At 42.7% G+C, this 19,290-nt stretch overlaps 1 protein-coding gene across 1 annotated transcript in view; it reads left to right on the top strand.

Annotated features, from left to right (window-relative positions):
* The window catches only part of MAP2K6 (mitogen-activated protein kinase kinase 6), a 139,270-nt gene that overhangs the window by 44,583 nt on the left and 75,397 nt on the right, over nt 1–19,290 (top strand). Inside the window, exon 2 of the mRNA XM_029599286.1 lies at nt 6,704–6,773. Within this exon, the coding sequence (XP_029455146.1) occupies nt 6,704–6,773 (70 nt within the window). The remainder of the gene's footprint in view (nt 1–6,703; nt 6,774–19,290) is intronic.

Here is a 19,290-nt window from a genome sequence, read left to right as displayed (position 1 = left end):
ATGTGTCAGTGTCTGCACCTCAGACAGGGGATAGCAGACAGTCTCTGTTTGACTTCATGTGACTTTGCTTCTGGAAGACCTAGCAAAGACTTTGACAAAGTGTTAATAGTGGATGACTCACTTCTGTAAGCCCTTGCTTTTGCAAAGAGCAACTTAATGTCTTATGTCCAGCAACATTCAGGAATTTTACCTTTTAATCCTTTTGTTTGTATATAAGTCCTAATAGTATTATTCAGTAATGTCTTATTTTTTTTTCCAGATCACTTAGTCTCTTGGAAGGCTCAAGATTCCAGAGCCAAATCTTTTTAACAGGGAAAGTTTTTTTTTTTAAACTTTTTATTTATCTTAGCAGATAAAATCAAGCAACAATTCGTGCCTCAAAGTACAGTAGGCCACGTAAGAATAAAGTATCATAGTATCAATATCAACAGCATATTAAGCAATGTAACAAGACCAGTAATCTCCCCAAATTTAACATACATGGGTAACCTGTTAAGTAGCATATAAGTCAATTTCTCTACAATACGTATCTTGTGAATTTGTTTCTGCCAGTGTGTTGGCAGAGGCTGCAATTTGCAAAGGGTTGTACATTTTTCCTTGTTCAGTGTTGCTGTACCCCAGACCCTCAATAAACAAAGCGGTTTTGTAAAACAAACCATCTTGCCCAAAATCTTTTGATTTTCCTCTCTATCCTCTTTCCGAAAGGTTTGAATGTGGAGGTAGGTCCACCAGATATGCAAATAAATGCCATCTTGCACACATTCCCTCCAACACAATTTAGAAGAGGAAGGGGAGAATTTAACATAGTATGTACTATGTAGGCTATCTATATGTTGTGTGTAACAGTTTAACTAATAACTCAACTCTACAACTAATCATCCATTTCCAAATTATCTTCCAATCTGCCTGTCTGAGCACTAAGCCCATATCCCTGTTCCATTTGGCTATGAGAGGACGTGGGATCTCCTTAGTCACCCTTATAACTTTCTGTAGGGCAGCTACTGCCTTGCTGTCAATATCTTCATTCATAAAGACCCGCTCAGAGCTCACAGACATCCTTCTCAGGAAGAGCCTCCTTAATTTACATATGTAACAACTGAAGATGTTTGTAAATTAAAAATCACTTCATAACGCCTCAAAGGAGATCCAACCAGCATCCCACAGCTGTCCAACATATCCCACCAATCTTGCATGCCAGTATGAAAGGTGTGCACAGATAAGCCCAAATTCTTACTTAACAATGATACTAGAGAGAGCACACCCTTCAGAATCTCAAAATACTTACATACCGAGCACTATACTTGAAGAGGATGAGCAGTTAGTGTACTAGATTGTGACACTCTGCAAAATAATGGAGAGGATGAGGGGAGAAATAAAAGAGTAGAGTAGTCCACCCCTTATGCCTGGTCACTTTCAAGAGAGACCCTAGATATAGTTTCATCTAGTCTAGCCGCCCAGTAATAATCTCTGAAGTCAGGATATACCATACCTCTATTTTCTTTGAATAGTTTCAAGATTGCTAAATTTATTAGAGGAATCTTATTTTTCCAAATAAAGTGTTGTCTAACCCAGTGAAAAAGTGTTGAGCAAATGAACAAGGGAACAGTTGGAACAGGTAAATAAGCTGTGGTAAAATATTTACTTTTAATGCTCCAATACTTCTTGCCCAAGAAATCAACTTGTCTTTCTATGCCATTAAGACTTTGTGGATCTTGTCAACAATCAGAACGTAGTTCAATATAGATAAATATCTCTCCAAAGACTTGGGATGAAAATCCCCAAGTATTTAAACCCAGAAGAAGCTTTCTGAAAATTAGCAAGGGCTTTAGATCTGGATGCACAAACATTCCATTCTGATCTGTAGTATTGGCTGGTATTTCAATATCCGCTTTTAGCAAAGAAACCAGATGATACAAACTGGGGGTCCGAGGTGTCTCAAATCTTTTTGTGTATCACCACTATATAACATCTGTTAGTCTATGATGACAGTTCGGATGTGAATGAACATGCTCCAAAGCCTTGCATAGAAGGAATAACAACCTGAGGAAGAAAGGAATGAAAGCCGTTTAGGCCAGGACACTTACCAGTGGGCAGACTCTGCACTGCCTTTAAAATATCTTGAGTCATGATCAGAACTCCTAACCTAGCATTTTGAATATCCATAGCACAGGGAAAATGGAACTGAGCTAAGTAAGTGCTGAAAGTGTCTACAGTGGCTTCTTCTCTACTAGTATAAAGTCAAACATAAAAATCATGGAAGATCATGTTAATCTTAGAATTATCGTGGGTAATTGCACACGAGGTAGTGCGAAGCCTAGTGATCACATTGCCTGAGATACGCTTCCTCGGCATACGTGCAAGGTGTTTTGTTGCCATGTTCATAGAGTTTCTGGCGAGAATATCTAAAAGCACATTCCACCTGCTGCACTTGAAGATTACTAAGTAAGTCAAGGCATTTTAGCAGTTCTTTCAGAATTTCCTCAAACTGGTTTTGTGATGGGCTTCCTGTATTTTGATCATGTCAAGGATTTTTCTTAAGGTGATTGGCAAAACTGATAATTTGACCTTAAGAGTCTCCCACAACAGTACTCCCTCAGATGCATGAATGGAGAGGAATTCCTGTATAGTGGCTAGAAATAGAGCCAAAAAGTCCTTCCCTCCCAAAAGAGAGAGGTTCAATTTCTGTCTTTCTTCTTAGAGGGACCTGTTTCAATAACAAAGAAAGGAGAAGCAGATTATGATCCGAAATAGTCAAAGGAAGATTTTCACTGAGCCCAAAGCTAGCAAAGGGGCTCAATAGAACATAAAAAGAAATATATATAGCTATATGAATAATGTGTGGCTGAGAAACACATGAAATCTCTACCTGAAGGGAACTGATTTCTCCATACATCCTGTAGATCCAAATATTGCATCAAGAACCATTCTGCTGATCCTGGTACAGTATGACATCCAGTCTATCTAGTTTAGAATCTAAATATTGATTCCAGTCTCTTCCATCTATTATCTCATGAGAAGAAAACTTTGCAAGGTTACCTGCTAAAGCCCTATAAAATGTATTGTGTTCTTTATTAGGATCGTAGATGTTGGCAAGCAAAAGGTCTTTGCCAAAAAGCGATCCCTCCAGAAATATAGATCTATCCTCTGGATCAGTCAGAACTTTATGGATCTGTAAAGAAAGTCTTATAGACAAGAATGCAAACATCTCTGCTTTTAGAATTATAGAATGCAAAGCGTATCTGGCTCATCCAGTCTCATTTAAGTTTTTCATGAGCTTTTTATGTCAAGTCTGTCTCTTCTAGCATAGTTTTGTGTGCATCTTTTCTCTTGAGTGAGGTGAGAATGCTTTTTCTTTTAATAGGTGAGGCTAGATCCTGTACATTCAGGGAAATTAAGTTAAATTTAGTAAGAATTATTTAGAGAGAATAAAAATAACATAGAAACGATGGCAGAAAAAGACCAAATGGTCCATCTAGTCTGCCCAGCAATTTTCTTATGGTAGCAACTGCCGTTCTGTGCAGGTTACCCCCATGCGGAAATGTTACACCAACCCTTTCTTTAAGTCTTTAGGAATCCACAGTGTTTGTCCCATGCTCTTTTGAATTCATTAAATTTTCTCGTCTTCACCACCCTTTTGGGAGGGCATTCCAGGAATCCATCACCCTCTCTGTAAAGACATATTTCCTGATATTGGTTCTTAGTCGTCCCCCCTTGTGCATTTGTTGATATCTGTCAGGTATCTGGACATCTGTATCATATCCCCTACACCTTCTTCGCTCCAGGATATACATATTTAGATACTTCAGCCTCTCCTTGTAGGCCTTCTGAAACAGACCCTATACCATTTTGATCACCTCTTCTGGACAGTTTCTATCTTGTCGCTATCCTTTTTGAATAGTCTTATTGCTGCCAGAACACCGTGCATCATTAGAAGTAATTGACTGCTGCTTAAAGTAACATTTTTGCTCCAAACTGTAGTCTGCTTTTCTGAGTTTTCCAAACCTAAACCTGAACAGATAACAGTAAACAAAAAGAATCAACAATTTCCCAAATAGCTCCAATTATAGCCAAACAAGATATGAAGGACTTTAACCACCTGACTAATAAACCACAGCTGTCAATATCCTACCCCCTCCTGTATAAATCAAACTATCTGGATGTGGGAAAACCCAGGGCCTGGTGTTTGCTACATTAGACAGACCAAATCACCCAACAGTAGAAAAACTCCCAGTAATTAATAAATCCCTCCCACCAGTTCCCTCATCACACTTCGCTTCCATACTATTCTTCTAAGTGCCACTTCCTACCATCTCCCGAGACACATCCCCATCCAAAGTCTCTGTCCCCCAAAGTCCATAAGAAAGAGAACCCTAATACAGTTGCAATCACTAAAGAAATTCTTCCCTCCCTCCTTCAGAAAAGCCTCCAAAACCATGCACAGTCTAATGCTGATCTCACAAAAACTGAAGCAGTGGAGAGCCAGATATTATCCTTTGAATTCCTGTTTGAGTGACCTGGTTCAGTAGCAAAAACTTTGCAGTTGAACTTCTGGGGATTGCTTCATGAGACGAAATATGAATGCAAATGCATCCAGCCATTTAAGCTGCTGTAAACTGAAATGTGATAACGACTACTATATAGACACTATCCAAGAATTTAGCCTTGCACTTCTTTTGCATCACTAAACAATGGGAAAAGTTTACAAATTGCCGCAGCTTAATGCGGCCATCATATGGCTCCAGTTTGCAGTGTGAAGTAAACAGTCCTTCTGTAAACATTACTGCACCCCCACCCATACCCAAAGAACACACACATATAAAATAAACCAAAAATCCCCTCCACACCACCACCCTCCTTCCCTATCCTCAATCCATTATCACTTTTATTTATTTATATTTATTTGTTGATTGCTTATGCTTAAGTTCTAAGCAATGTACCAAAATACATAATTAAAATGTAAAACGGTAAAACAAACAGCAGAACATAATAATCTTAGACAAAAAGAAAATCATGGTGCCGCCAAGGAGCCGAAAAGTACACTGTATTCACTCAGCCAAATCCTGCTCAAACAGGAATGTCAAATAACCAAAACTTTACCACTCCATAGGTTGATCACCTAATGAAAAACCACACACAAAAACCTACGCCTATATTTAAATCTATGGTGGAAGCCAAATACTACAAAACGCTTTAATTTATATATTATAATTTATAAATGGGCTTTTGAAAATTGCCGGGGCAGTGTGCATGTAAAAGTATACCCAGACGTAATTCCATGCTGTGATGAACCAGGGAGTTCACACACGTTAAAACAAACTGAAAAGAAAGGGCAATTACAGTATCCAAAAGACAGAAGGAGCTCTGATGATAAACCTATAGGGAACACTATTCCTGAAGGGGAAAGAAAACTAAGCCAGAGTTTCCATGGGGAGTATAAAACCTGCAGCAACAAGAGACACAAGTCTGATGGGAAAGGTAGTCTGGTATGCTCTGGCAGAGAGCATAAGAACATAAGGTTTAAGTTGGCTGCTTAAACCTTATGCTGATTGGAAGACACAACTGCACCTGCTGCAGGAAGTCAAGGGACTTTTAAGCAAAGCATCAAGTGCCTTTCAGGAAATCCAGGTGGGGAGTCTCAGGAAAGAGACTCACCCAGACTTGAAAACAGGTGCTGGTTCAGGGGCAAAGAAGCAGCAGAAAGGTATTGTGTGGAGAAAGCTCTACGGATTCTGTGGAAGTACTTAGGCTGGCCTACAGGTGTTTATCCACATGATTTGTTAGAGTAATCCTAGTGTCTCGCAAGGAGGTTAAAGTTCCTAGCGAACTATTAATTAATTGTTTTGCTGAGAGAATCTTTGTGCATGGTTTCAGTGTGCTACTGCAAGATAATTAAAGGGCCAGAGCACTATTAAATGATTGCCTTGCCAAGAGGAACATTGTACACTGCTCCAGTGTGTTGCTGCAGCTTAGTTAAAACTGACAGAGAATGTTTGTGCATGGTCCAGTGTGCTACTGCAGGAGGTAAAATGAATCCTTTGAAAACACGGAATAAATGTCTTACTACTGCAAATAACTGTCTGTGAGCGTGTGTTCTAGGATACTGTCAACAGGTATGTGCAGACCCAGGCAGCAACCTGTTACACATATGCAATAGGAAGAGATGTTATCTTGGGGGGGGGGGGGGGGGTGTGCATGGATTTTGAGGCAGGATAGTATTTACTTGCATACTTTTGATTTTCAAAAGTATGCGCATAAATCTATCCAACGCATTTATATCTGCTAATGATTAGGTGTAAATGTATGCATGTTTATCATGCTAGGGTATGCACGTTACTACTAGTTTTCAAGATTTGCGTTAAATTCTGGGTGACGATTGTATATACTTTAGCCTGCCACAGATCACGAAAAATTACCCTCCCTAGGGTTTTAGCATACACAAGATCTATTTTGTACGCACTAAAACAAAATAGAAATGAAAAAAATAAATTAGGAATGAAACTAAAATTCTTTTTCCATGCATACCCCTTATTCTGAACTCCATTGCTCTGAATTTATAACCCTTTTATTAAACCTTGACAAGAATCATAAAGAACTAGAGATAAAATGCCCCCCCCCCCCCGCACAGTGTGTGTTTTTGTTGTTTTTCCAGCTTTTTGAGTTTTTTTTTTTTTTTTTTTTTAAACATTTGTTTTTATGTTTGTAGGTAAGCGGAAAAACCCGGGGCTGAAAATTCCTAAAGAGGCTTTTGAACAACCACAGACAAGTTCGCCAACGTAAGTCTTTAAACAAAAAAAACCCCACCGAAAATAACAATGGATGTAATTTAGAGGTCACTGCACATAACCACAGCATCGCTGATGACTGCGGGCCCAACATGCTCGGACCTCCATGCCTTGGTATAGGAACGCACATGCTGCTTGGAGGGATGTGAACAGAGACTGCAAATATTAGAGCAGTTAATTGCAAACTCAAGAAATTGCCTAAAAAAAAAAAAAAAAGAAAGTGAAAAAGGGAAATAGATATTTAAAAAAAAATCTGTACCAGCTTGCTAGGCCAGTGGCAGTGCTGTGCAAGTTTCAATTTCCAGATGTGGTTCTTCTGCTCCTTGTGCTGACTGAGGGCAGGGGACATTGTGGAAGCTGCTCTGGATAGAGTGGTTCGGTGGGGGTGAGGGAAAATCAGATATAAGGAAGAGAGAGTAACACCAGCCAGTCAGAGCAGACCCGTGCTTGGCTTCAGTGGTCCTGCGAGGACTGACATCTTGCTGTCCTTGGAGAGCACCTATTACAGTAAAGCAACTGCTTTCTTTGGAGAAGGGGTAGTAAAAGCCATAGAAAATCCCTGCAAGCTGTGGATGAAGGCTCGTGGTACCCAAGTCCTGGGATGGAATCCTTTCTTTTCTTTTCAAACTGAGCAGTAATGATAAAAATGGTGGAAGGTTCTTCACATTCTGATTCGAGGGTTTTCCTTTTTGAGGGCTATTTGGCAAGGTATTAGGTAAGTGAAGTAGAAAGGTATCACCCCCAGCTTGTTTACTGACTTTTTTGGGCTTGGCAGCCACATTGCTTTATTCATTCATTCCAGACTGGAATTCCACAGTTTCCTTGTTGATCTTCATTTTTTCTTTTTTTTTTCAGGAAAAGGAGAAATTTTTCTGAGTCCTCTTGCATTCCAGGAATGCAGGCAGCTGCAAAGCACGCTGCTTCTTGAAGGAGTCTGGTTAATCCCAGCTGTGGGCTCGCACTGGAGCCCTGGGGAACACCCTCTTTGCAGTGCTTGCTGCTTCCCTGCTTCTCATTTCTAAATCTGCTCCTTCTGCAGTGAGCACAGATATACTCCTGGGGGAATTCTGCACACAAAAATTTAAAATTATGTGCGTAAAAACTTAAAATTCTGCATACTTTATCTTGATCAAAATAACACATTTCTTAGCGTCCAGTCAGATGAATCGAGAGCAAGTGGGTTATGTACCTCTACCAGCAGATGGAGACAGAGCAAACTGACATCACAGCATATATATATATATATATATATATATATATATATATATATATATATATATACACACATCCCTGCAGTGACATCAGCCTGCCAGTATTCTCCATTTCCAGCAGATGGGGTTGTGCATCTCCCCACTGGGGATTACTTCGATTTGAAAAAGAGAAATAAGGAAAATTAATTCGCCCCATTCTCTGCGGTGATACCAAATGGTCCCTCCCCAAGTTGAGAATTCCTGAGGTGATTTCCATGGTCCCTCAGAGGTGTGCCTTGGTCTGGTAACTGGTTTTCAGCTGGCGTGGACGTAGCAGTTTAAACAGCTGAAAGGCAGCAGGTGCAGGAAACCGAGCGCGACGGTGACAGCACATGCCCTATTCCTCCCCATTCCCCCCCCTGCAGTGGGAGATTGTCTCTATACAGGTAGGTTTAAAAAAAATATATAATAAAAATAGAGACAGAGAAGGAGGTTTTTTTGTGTAGGGCTTCCTCCTTCCCCCAGTCTCCGTGCTCAGCACGCCGTTACGATGTTCATCCCGTTCCATGGGAGGTCAAGGGTCATCGGCAGCCTGGTGGGTTGAGCAGCCTCTGTAGGCTAGACCCCCCTCTGAGGCTCTTTCGCTGCGCGACACATGATAGGCCTCAGCGGTGTTTCACACACTATTTTTAGGCTGCCCTCTACAGGATTGTTGGCTCGGTGTGTGCATCTAGCTATGTGTCCAAGTTGTGCATCCACATTTTGACACTTAGGTGGGCCTAGTAATCTGTGCATCCAAGTTAAGTGGCGCCTTAAGTGGCCATTCACTTACCTGTGTGCTTAAGTTTTTTGCGGCGCCTATCCTAGGGAGTCCTAAGTCTTAGATGCCTAGGTATTGGGACGCCTAGGTATGGGACACTTAAGTGTTGGATGCCTTAAGGTGGATGCCTACAATTTTTGGACGTCTTAAAAAAAACAAAAAAAAAAAAAACTAGACGCATGTTTCTGATCGACGCGCTGCTGGCCTAATGACATCTATATTTAAGAAACCTAAGTGCCTTTCTCTTTGTACTGCTTGTTATAGTCAGGCATCTCAGCTAGGAGTGCCTGCTGACTTCTGCCAATGCGTTTGGAGGCTCAGGGAGATTTATCTTTCTCTGAGTTCACTAAGTCTAGTTCTTCCAGCTAGATGTAGGTCTGGGTAAAGTCGATTCAGGTGGGTACCTGATTTTGTAACTCCCCTAACTGGGTCGTCAGCAGGGGACGGCGGCCCAGTGAGTGTGCCTCAGGTACCTCCTGGTAGAATTTTCTAGGGATTGCAATCTTTTCTTCAGGCACAGTTCTCAACCCTGGCTAATGCTCCCAGGGCAGAGTCACAAGTAGGAGCCTTCCCTGGACCTAATGTTAAGTGCTGGAGTATTCCTAGAGCAGCAACGGGATTGTCCGATAGAGATCTGGATGGCACAGATGATGACGCTGATCCTGACTCTTGAGGATAGTGAAATTCCTCCTGGACTAGAACCATATAGGACTTTGTGACAGTTCTTTCATAGAGATGAACTACCAGTTCTGTTTTCCCAGACCTTGAAAATGCTCGGGGTTCCTGGAGCAGATTCCGAGTCTGAGCCAAAGAGAAATCTAGTTTTGGTTCCTTGCATAAAGCAGTGATGGAGGCCATTCAAGAACTGATTGGTTTTGAGTGGGACACCGCAGAGGCTAGTTTCAAAGGGGATCAGAGAGCGTTTTCCGAAGGTGGATGCAATTGTGTGTACAGTTTCCATGCGGAACACTGTTTCCTTGAAAGGAGGAGAGGCCTTGAAGGATGATCATGATAGGATTGAAACTATCCTTAAGCAGGCATTTGAAGCAGTGGCAATGACTTTGCAAATACCTTCTTGTTGTTCCCTGGTGGCTCACTCTTGTTTACTTGTCTCAAGAGGTTGATGATTCTGGGGCGAATTCCAGGACAGTTATGAGCCTACGGTCGCCTTCTTGGTAGATGCAGGCTACGGTAATAGCAGCTTCGGTAATAGCAGCTAGGCATCAGTTATGGTTGAGAAATTGGTCGGCTGATGTGACCTCCAAGGCTAATTTCACGAAATTACCCTTTAAAGGTTCGGTCTTTTTTGGGAGTGAGTTGGAGAAAGTGGCCAGTAAATGAGGTGAATCACTGGTTCCTCGATTACCGGAGAATGAAAAGTAGACGTCACGCTCCTTTAGCATGATAGGTCATGCTAGGGGATTCAAGTGTTTTTGACCCTATAGAGGAGAGCGACCTTTCAGAAGATTCAGCCTTTTGGTAGGTTTCAGTCTTTTCATCCCAGATGGGGCACCTGCTCGGATACTGGATCCTCCCAAGCCTCCCAATGAAGGTTTGCCGACCCACCCCTGTGAACTAGATAGAAGAGAAGTGTCCCCCTATCAGAGGTGGGTCGAGATCACATTGGATCAATGGGTCCTGGAGGTGATAAGAGAAGGATATGCCCTGGAGTTTTGCAGTAGTCCTCGGGACGTGTTCATGGTCTCTCTCTGCCACTCCCCATAGAAGAAGCAGGCAATGGAGGATACATTGGCAAGGCTCCTCTGTCTGCGGGATGTGATTCTGATGCCCATGTTTCAAGAAAATATGCGGCGATATTCAATTTATGTCATTGTTCCATGAAAGAGGGATCCTTTTGTCCCATCCTGGATCTCAAAGGTGTCAACCATCATCTGCAGATGACACATTTTCACATGGAGACCTTGCGTTCAATGCTAATGGTCATGCAGTTGGGGGAATTTCTGACCTCTTTGGACCTGTACGAAGTGTATCTTTCCATTTCCATTTATTTATTTATTTGTTGAGTTTTATATACCGTCATTCGGTAAAGCCATCATAACGGTTTACAAAATTTAAATTGTAACTCTCTTAACAATTGTGGAAAAAATATAACAATGTGCATATTAAACAGAGGTTAAACATTTCAAATCCAGAAAGTATCATTATATGGGAGGAGGAGGGATTGTTTGTTCTGGTTGGAGAGAAGTTATTTTGAGGTTTTTGGATGAAAGTTCGATTGGGAGTTAGGATGTTCAGAAGTATGAAGATCAGTGTAGAATTTGTGAACAGCAATGTTTTTAGGTCTTTTTTGAACGTTTTGAGGTTGGGTTGGGTTCTTAGATCTTTAGGTAGGGAGTTCCAAAATTTAGGGGAGGCAATGGTAAAGGCTCTTTCTCTTGTTGTTGTTAGATGCGCATCTCTGATGGGGGGGGGATGTTTAAGCATCCTGAGTTGTTTGAACATAGGTTTCTTTGAGGATTCTGGGGGGTTATGTTTAAACCTCTTCTGTCTCTCCCCTCATGATCTCACTCTCTCTCCAAGTCTTATACCCTCTCTGAATAACCTTATATTATTCATCATTACATCTTTACCGCCTAACTGAATAACCTTGTACTACTTGCCATCACATTAATGCCTTTGATGAATTCCTGAAACTCTTGCTAATGATTTTGTTTCTATTTTTTGCTGTTAACTCCCTCTCGATCTAATTCTCCTGAACTTTATGTATATTACATGCTTTCTCTTATCTTAATCTTCATTTTCTCCCTATGCCTTTGCTCCTGTAACCTTGCTTCGCCCTACTTCATCTGTCAATATTTTCTATTACTTGCTTCAAATAGTTCCTTGTTCATATAGTTTTACTGTTCCTTGTTATTATATAGTTTGAGTTACTGTTCCATGTAAAGGCTTTGCCTAAAAGTTCCAAGTTATTTGTAAACCGATACGATGTGCAAACGGATGTCGGTATATAAAAAAAAAATTTCATAAATAAATAAATAAGCCATTTAGTCCATGATGATCATTGTTTAGAATTTTATGAATGATGGTCATTGATTTGTGTTCGATGCGTACTTTAATTGGGAGCCAATGAAGTGAGATCAATATGGGCATTGTGTTCATTTCTTTTTGTACCTGTTAGAACTCTGGCTGCTGAGTTCTGCAGAATCTGGAGCAGTTTGAGGTTTGAATAATGTATTCCAATTAGTAAGGAGTTGCAGTAGTCGAAGGTGGAGAAAATGAGTAGTTGTAAGACCGTTCTGAAATCATAAGGGTTAGGAAACGGTTTTAAGTGTCTTAGGGTTAGAAGTCTGTGATATCCTTCTTTAGTTTTATTTGATATGTGGTTCTTGAATGAAAGCTCTTTATCGATGATAATTCCAAGGTTCCTGGTGTGGGTGGTGGGGAGTATAGAGTTCATTAGTTTGTCAAGTAAAGGCAGGGGTGGCGGAGTTGGATTGGGTTTTTGATTAAAGCATTGTCCTTTCGCACCGAGGATGTGTCTCCCACGGCTACTGCCCAGGAGGGAAGGGTTAGGTCAGCTGTCATAGTTGGTGATTTGATTATTAGGAATGTCGACAGCCGGGTGGCTGGTGGGCGTGAGGATCGCCTGGTAATATGCCTACCTGGTGCGAAGTTGGCAGACCTCACGAATCACCTAGATAGGATTTTAGACAGTGCTGGGGAGGAGCCGGCTGTCATGGTACATGTGGGCACCAACGACAGAAGAAAATGTGGGAGGGAGGTTCTGGAAGCCAAATTTAGGCTCTTAGAAAGCTGAAATCCAGAACCTCCAGGGTAGAATTATCTTACATGCTCCCTATTCCACGTACAGGTCCCCAGAGGCAGGCAGAGGTCTGGAGTCTCAATGCGTGGATGAGACAATGGTGCAAGAAAGAGGGATTCAGTTTTGTAAGGAACTGGGGAACCTTTTGGGGAAGGGGGAGTCTTTTCCGAAAGGATGGGCTCCACCTTAACCTCGGTGGAACCAGACTGCTGGCGTTAATCTTTAAAAAGGGGAGAGAGCAGCTTTTAAACTAGAACAAAGGGAAAAGCCAACAATCACTCAGCAGCGCATGGTTCAGAGGGAGGTATCTTTAAAGGATACTAATGATGCATTAGAATTAGGCCATCCCAACAATGAGGTTCCAATAAGAAAAGTAGTCAAAGAGCCTGTAATTAAAAACTCACCTGAGCTAAAAAAAATTCCAATTTATCCCTATCAATTAAAAAGCTGAATGAAAATACAAACAAAAAACACACTTTGAAATGTTTGTTTGCTAATGCCAGAAGTCAAAGAAGTAAGATGGAAGAATTAGAATATATAGCAGTGAATGATGACATAGACTTAATTGGCATCTCAGAGACAAGGTGGAAGGAAGATAACCAATGGGACAGCGTTATACTGGGGTACAAATTATATCGCAATGACAGAGAGGAACATCTGGGAGGCAGGGTGGCACTGTATGTCTAGGATGGCCTAGAGTCCAACAGGATAAAGATCCTACATGAGACTAAATACACAAACGAATCTTTTAGGGGTAGAAATCCCTTGTGTGTTGGGGAAGAGTATAGTGATAGGAGTATACTACCGTCCACCTGGCCAAGGTGATGAGACGGACAGTGAAATGCTAAGAGAAATTAGGGAAGCTAACCAAATTGGTAGTGCAGTAAAAATGGGAGATTTCAATTACCCCAATATTGGCTGGGTAAATGTAACATCGGGACATGCTAGAGAGATAAAGTTCCTGGATGGAACAAATGACAGTTTTATGGAGCAATTGGTTTAAGAACTAACGAGAGAGGGAGCAATTTTAGATCTAATTTTCAGTGTAGCTCAGGATTTGGTGAGAGAGGTAACAGTGGTGGGGCTGTTTGGCAATAGTGATCATAATATGATCAAATTTGAATTAATGACTGCAAGGGGGACAATAAAAAATTCCATGGCTCTAGTGCTAAACTTTCAAAAGGGAAACTTTTTGATAAAATGAAAAAAATAGAAAATAACTGAAAGGAGCAGCTACAAAGGTAAAAAGTGTGCAAGAGGTGTGAATATTGTTAAAAAATATCATCCTTGAAGCTTAGGTCCAGATGTATTCCACACATTAAGAAAGGTGGAAGGAAGGCAAAACGATTACCAGCATGGTTAAAAGTTGAGGTGAAAGAGGCTATTTTAGTCAAAAGATCTTCTTTAAAAAATTGGAAGAAGGATCCAACAGAAGAAAATAGGATAAAGCATAAGCATTGGCAAGTTAAATGTAAGACATTGATAAGACAGGCTAAGAGAGAATTTGAAAAGAAGTTGGCCGTAGAGGCAAAAACTCACAGTAAAAGCTTTTTAAAATATATCCGAAGCAGAACGCCTGCGAGGAGTCAGTTGGACCGTTAGATAATCAAGGGGTTAAAGGGGCACTTAGAGAAGATAAGGCCATAGTGGAAAGTGTTATGGTTTTGAGGTGTTGGAGTGGATTCTTGGGTACTGCGGAGATGGCCACACCCACTGGGAGGAGCCCCGTGAGGAATCTCAGTACTAGGCTAGACTCTATACACGCAGACACAGAGAATTCGTGTTTATTATACAGCTTGGTGGTACTGCCCAGGGGTGGCAGCAGTGAGGTAACTCAGTAGAGTAGTCCAGGGGTCCTCGGCAGAGGAGACCCGTCCCATGCTCCAATAGATGGTAAGCTGCGCTGGGTAGAAGAGAGAGTTCCGGATGTAGACTTGCAACGCTGGAGGTGAGACAAGCTGTCAAGGTTAGTTTACTCACTGAATAGATAGCTGTATATGATGAAGATCTTGGCAGGCAGAAGTAGTTGGTTTGCAGGCACCAAGGCAGGGAGAGCAGGCCCTCGAGGAGCGAGTACCCGGTATCCCAGTTAGGCACCTGAAAGAAAGCATAGGGCCCCCGAGGAGCGGGTACCCAGGTTAGAGGTGAATGGCCCCGGAGGGCAGAGAGAACTTCCAGCAGCAACAAGGAAGCAGCAGAGCAGTTTAGACCGGAGGCAAATCCAATCCTTGCTAACTCAGTTTGTTAGCAAACGAAGGGCAGGCTAAATATCCGGATGACGTGACGTCACTCGGAGGGGCCGCCCTCGAGGTTCCTGCCATGATGTGGATAAAGACTTAGGTGGCATGCGAGCGCGCACCCTAGGAGGCCCTCAGGAGAAACATGGTGAACACCGTCGCCGTAGCCGTTCCGGGGATGCCGGAGAGAGCGGCATGATGACGTGGCAGCAGCCATCTTTCCAAGGCTTGTGGAGAGAGAAGGAAGAAAGGTGAGGCACAGAGGTCTAAGCCGTCTGAGACTGGATGCAACAGAAAGATTAAACGATTTATTTGCTTCGGTGTTTACTGAAGAGGATTTTGGGGAGATACCCATTCCGGAGAAGGTTTTCATGGGTAATGATTCAGATGGACTGAACCAAATCACGGTAAACCTTGAAGATGTGGTAGGCCTGATTGCCAAACTGAAGAGTAGTAAATCACCTGGACGGATGGTATACACCCCAGAGTTCTGAAGGAACTCAAAAATTAAATTTCAGATCTATTAGTAGAAATTTGTAACCTGTCATTAAAATCATCCATTGTACCTGAAGACTGGAGGGTGGTTAATGTAACACCGATATTTAAAAAGGACTCCAGGGGCGATACGGGAAACTACAGACCAGTTAGCCTGATGTCAGTGCCAGGACAAATAGTGGAAAGTGTTCTAAAGATCAAAATCACAAAACATTTAGAAAGGCATGGTTTAATGGAACAAAATCAGCATGGCTTTAGGAAAGGCAAGTCTTGCCTCCCAAATCTGCTTCACTTTTTTGAAGGGGTTAATAAACATGTAGATAAAGGTGAACCAGTAGATGTAGTATATTTGGATTTTCAGAAGGCATTTGACAAAGTTCCTCATGAGAGGCTTCTAGAAAAAGTAAAAAGTCATGGGAATGGGATAGGTGGCGATGTCCTTTCGTGGATTACAAACTGGCTAAAAGACAGGAAACAGAGAGTAGGATTAAATGGACAATTTTCTCACTAGAGGGGGGTGGGTAGTGGAGTGCCAGAGGGATCTATACTGGGACCCGTGCTTTTCAATATATTTATAAATGATCTGGAAAGGAATATGACGAGTGAAGTAATCAGATTTGCAGATGATACAAAATTATTCAGAGTAGTTAAATCACAAGCAGACTGTGATAAATTGCAGGTGGTCCTTGGGAGACTTGAAAATTGGGCATCCAAATGGCAGATGAAATTTAATGTGGATAAGTGCAAGGTGATGCATATAGGGAAAAATAACCCTTGCTATAGTTACACGATGTTAGGTTCCATATTAGGAGCTACCACCCAGGAAACAGATCTAGGCATCATAGTGAATAATATATTGAAATTGTCTGCTCAGTGCACTGCAACAGTCAAAAAAGCAAACAGAATGTTAGGAATTATTAGGAAGGGAATGGTGAATAAAATGGAACATGTCATAATGCCTCTGTATTGCTCCATGGTGAGACCGCACCTTGAATACTGTGTACAATTCTGGTTGCCGCATCACAAAAAAGATATAGTTGCGATGGAGAAGGTACAGAGAAGGGTGACCAAAATGATAAAGGGGATGGAACAGCTCCCCTATGAGGAAAAACTGAACAGGGTAGGACTGTTCAGCTTGGAGAAGAGACGGCTGAGAGGGGATATGATAGAGGTGTTTAAAATCATGAGAGGTCTAGAACAGGTAGATGTGAATTGGTTATTTACTCTTTCAGTTAATAGAAGGACTAGGGGGCATTCCATGAAGTTAGCATGTGGCACATTTAAAACTAATCGGAGAAAGCTCTTTTTCACTCAACGCACAATTAAACTCTGGAATATGTTGCCAGAGGATGTGGTTAGTGCAGTTAGTAAAGCTGTGTTTAAAAAAGGATTGGATAAGTTCTTAGAGGAGAAGTCCATTACCTGCTATTAATTGAGTTGACTTAGAAAATAGCCACTGCTATTACTAGCAACGGTAACATGGAATAGACTTAGTTTTTGGGCTCTTGCCAGGTTCTTATGGCCTGGATTGGCCACTGTTGGAAACAGGATGCTGGACTTGATGGACCCTTGGTGTGACCCAGTATGGCATGTTCTTATGTCCTTGCTGTGAAACTTAAAATCCTGTGAACAAAAATGTCTTGTACCTACTTTAGGCCAACCGGATACATTTCAAAGGCTTTGTCAATCAGCTGCGAGACGAAACGCCAGTAGGTAGCGCGTTGCCGCGCACCGCATGTTTTCGCTACTACCAGCCCAGAACTGACCACAATAGCGTCTGTCTACGTACCAGTAGACCTTTGGTTCCTGAAGCTCCCTGAAGAAGGAGTATTACACTCCAAAACACTGCTGTGTCGGAGGATAGTCTTCAGGATTTCACACGTTGACAGTGGATCCAAGCTAAGTGTACAAATCAGTGCCTTATCTTGTGCAATAGCTCCTGACTGAGAATATTAGGATATCTTGCAACCTATGATTAGTCAGCCCAGAGCTATATAGGCTTCATATATAAGCCAATCGCTTCTAGGGGCATTGTATGATGGTCGTAAGACTCCTCTAATAAGAGTTCCTTTATTCATAGCTGAATCTTATATTTTGTGATAATTTCATATTTTCAAGCTATTTGGGGTTTTTTATTGTACTGTTTCTCCAAGGTCAAACAGGATGGTAGTCCTCACACATGGGTGACATAATTGGATGGAGCCTGGCACGGAAAACATTTATCAAAGTTTCTAGAAACTTTGCTTGGCACACTGAGCATGGCCAGTATGCTGCTAACCACATGTCCACGCGGGGTCTTTTTTCTGTCTCTTCTGCGAAGCTGCTGCCTTGCGGTTTGTGAGCTTGCGCTTTTTTCACAATTTTTCAAACTTTTTACTCCCGCATTGCATACGGTCCCTCAGATTTTTCGTCGGCTCCTTTCTCCATGACCTGGTAAGTTTTTCGCTTCTTTGTGGTTGATCGCCGAAGGCTCAAACTACTGGTGTCCGCTGATCATCGACCACGCGCTGCATACTTTTTCCGATGGTGTCGATCGGTTTCCACCTGTGTCCCCTGATTGTGTTCATCACAGACCCTCATAGGTCTGTGTTCTCTGCCTGGGGGCGTCCCACGATGTCCGCAGTTGTGATCTTTGTGCACGGATGACCCCAAAGGGCCATCGAGCACGTCTCGATAAGATGGAGAAATTATTCGGCCCCAAAGGGCCAGATCCATTGTTGGCATCGGGAACCTCCACCTCTCTCAGTAAGGAGGTTTAAATTTCAATTCCAACTGCTCCCCAGACCCAATTTAGGAGTAGGGGACCGACCACGGTCTCTGTCATCCCATTCCCGGTCGGGTTCCTCTCCATCTCCCTCAGTTCCAGGAAAAGACCGTGGTGACCACTGAGAGCGATTGAAAAGAACATCGTCACCGCTCATCGTCATCGAAACTGGGCCACGGACTGGCATCGACATCAGTACCTCCTCCGAAGCAGTCCCAGGTGGAGGAAGCAGTTCACTCCGGTCCTTCTGAAGCCTCTCGGCAGCCTCCACCAACACCGGTGGAGGAATCTGTGCCCCCCAGCTCTCTGGGGGATGTCCCAATTCTGCTTTCTCCTCCTCAAACAGTCTTGTCATCAGCTGCCTTTGAGAAGGAGTTAGAGAGGCGCATGCAGTTGGCGGTTGGCCGGGCCCTGCAAGGCTTCGAGCCTCCGGTGCCACTGGGACTACCACTACCGCAGGAGCCTACTACACTGGTGCTTGTGCCCTTACTGGAGTCGCTCAATATGTTGCTCAGTGTCTTACCAATGCAGCCGGCTTCGGAGCCCCAAGCTTCTTCGCGGCCAATAGGGGCACAGTTGCCACCACCACCGGCCCCCATACCTCCGAGGAGGAAGGGCCATCAGGTTCTATGTTGGCTCGGAGACGCACGGTACTTCGCCACCTTCCAGCTCTTCCAAGACCAATGGGATTGGTTCCGCCGATGCCGGCGGATCTGTTGGCGCTCATGCAACCTCAAAACCCATCTGTGCCTCCAGCACCTTTCTCGGTGTCCTCGAGGCCCGCACCCCGGACGCAGCTGGTTCTCCCAGCCCCTGCATCCCTGGTGGATCGCAGTGAAGGAGAGGCCCCTTATGACCCCTGGGAAGGGGAAATGTCCATATCCTCTACTGAGGAATCGGAAAACCTTCCCTCTGAGCCTTCTCCTCCAGAGAAATGGTGGCAATCTCACCCGGAGAGGCAGGCGGCTTCGAACTTATAGAAGTGGCAGGAATTCATCTAGAACCGATAAGTACTTGCATAAAGAAGCGAGAATGCTAAAAAAGATCGAGTTGACTGCCAGGGGGATGATACATTATAGATGTGAAGTATATGGTTGAAAAATAAAAAAACAAAAATTATATACAAAATAAAACATTTGAAGAATAAAGACGGTAGCTATTAAATGAGAGAATCACAGAGTGGTTACCTCAGATATAGCAACTGCACATCAGGGAGTT

This window comes from Rhinatrema bivittatum, chromosome 4 (genome assembly GCF_901001135.1).
Source record: "Rhinatrema bivittatum chromosome 4, aRhiBiv1.1, whole genome shotgun sequence".
Lineage (NCBI taxonomy): Eukaryota > Metazoa > Chordata > Amphibia > Gymnophiona > Rhinatrematidae > Rhinatrema > Rhinatrema bivittatum.
Note: the sequence above shows the minus strand (reverse complement) of the source record. Positions and strands in the feature narration are given on the sequence as shown.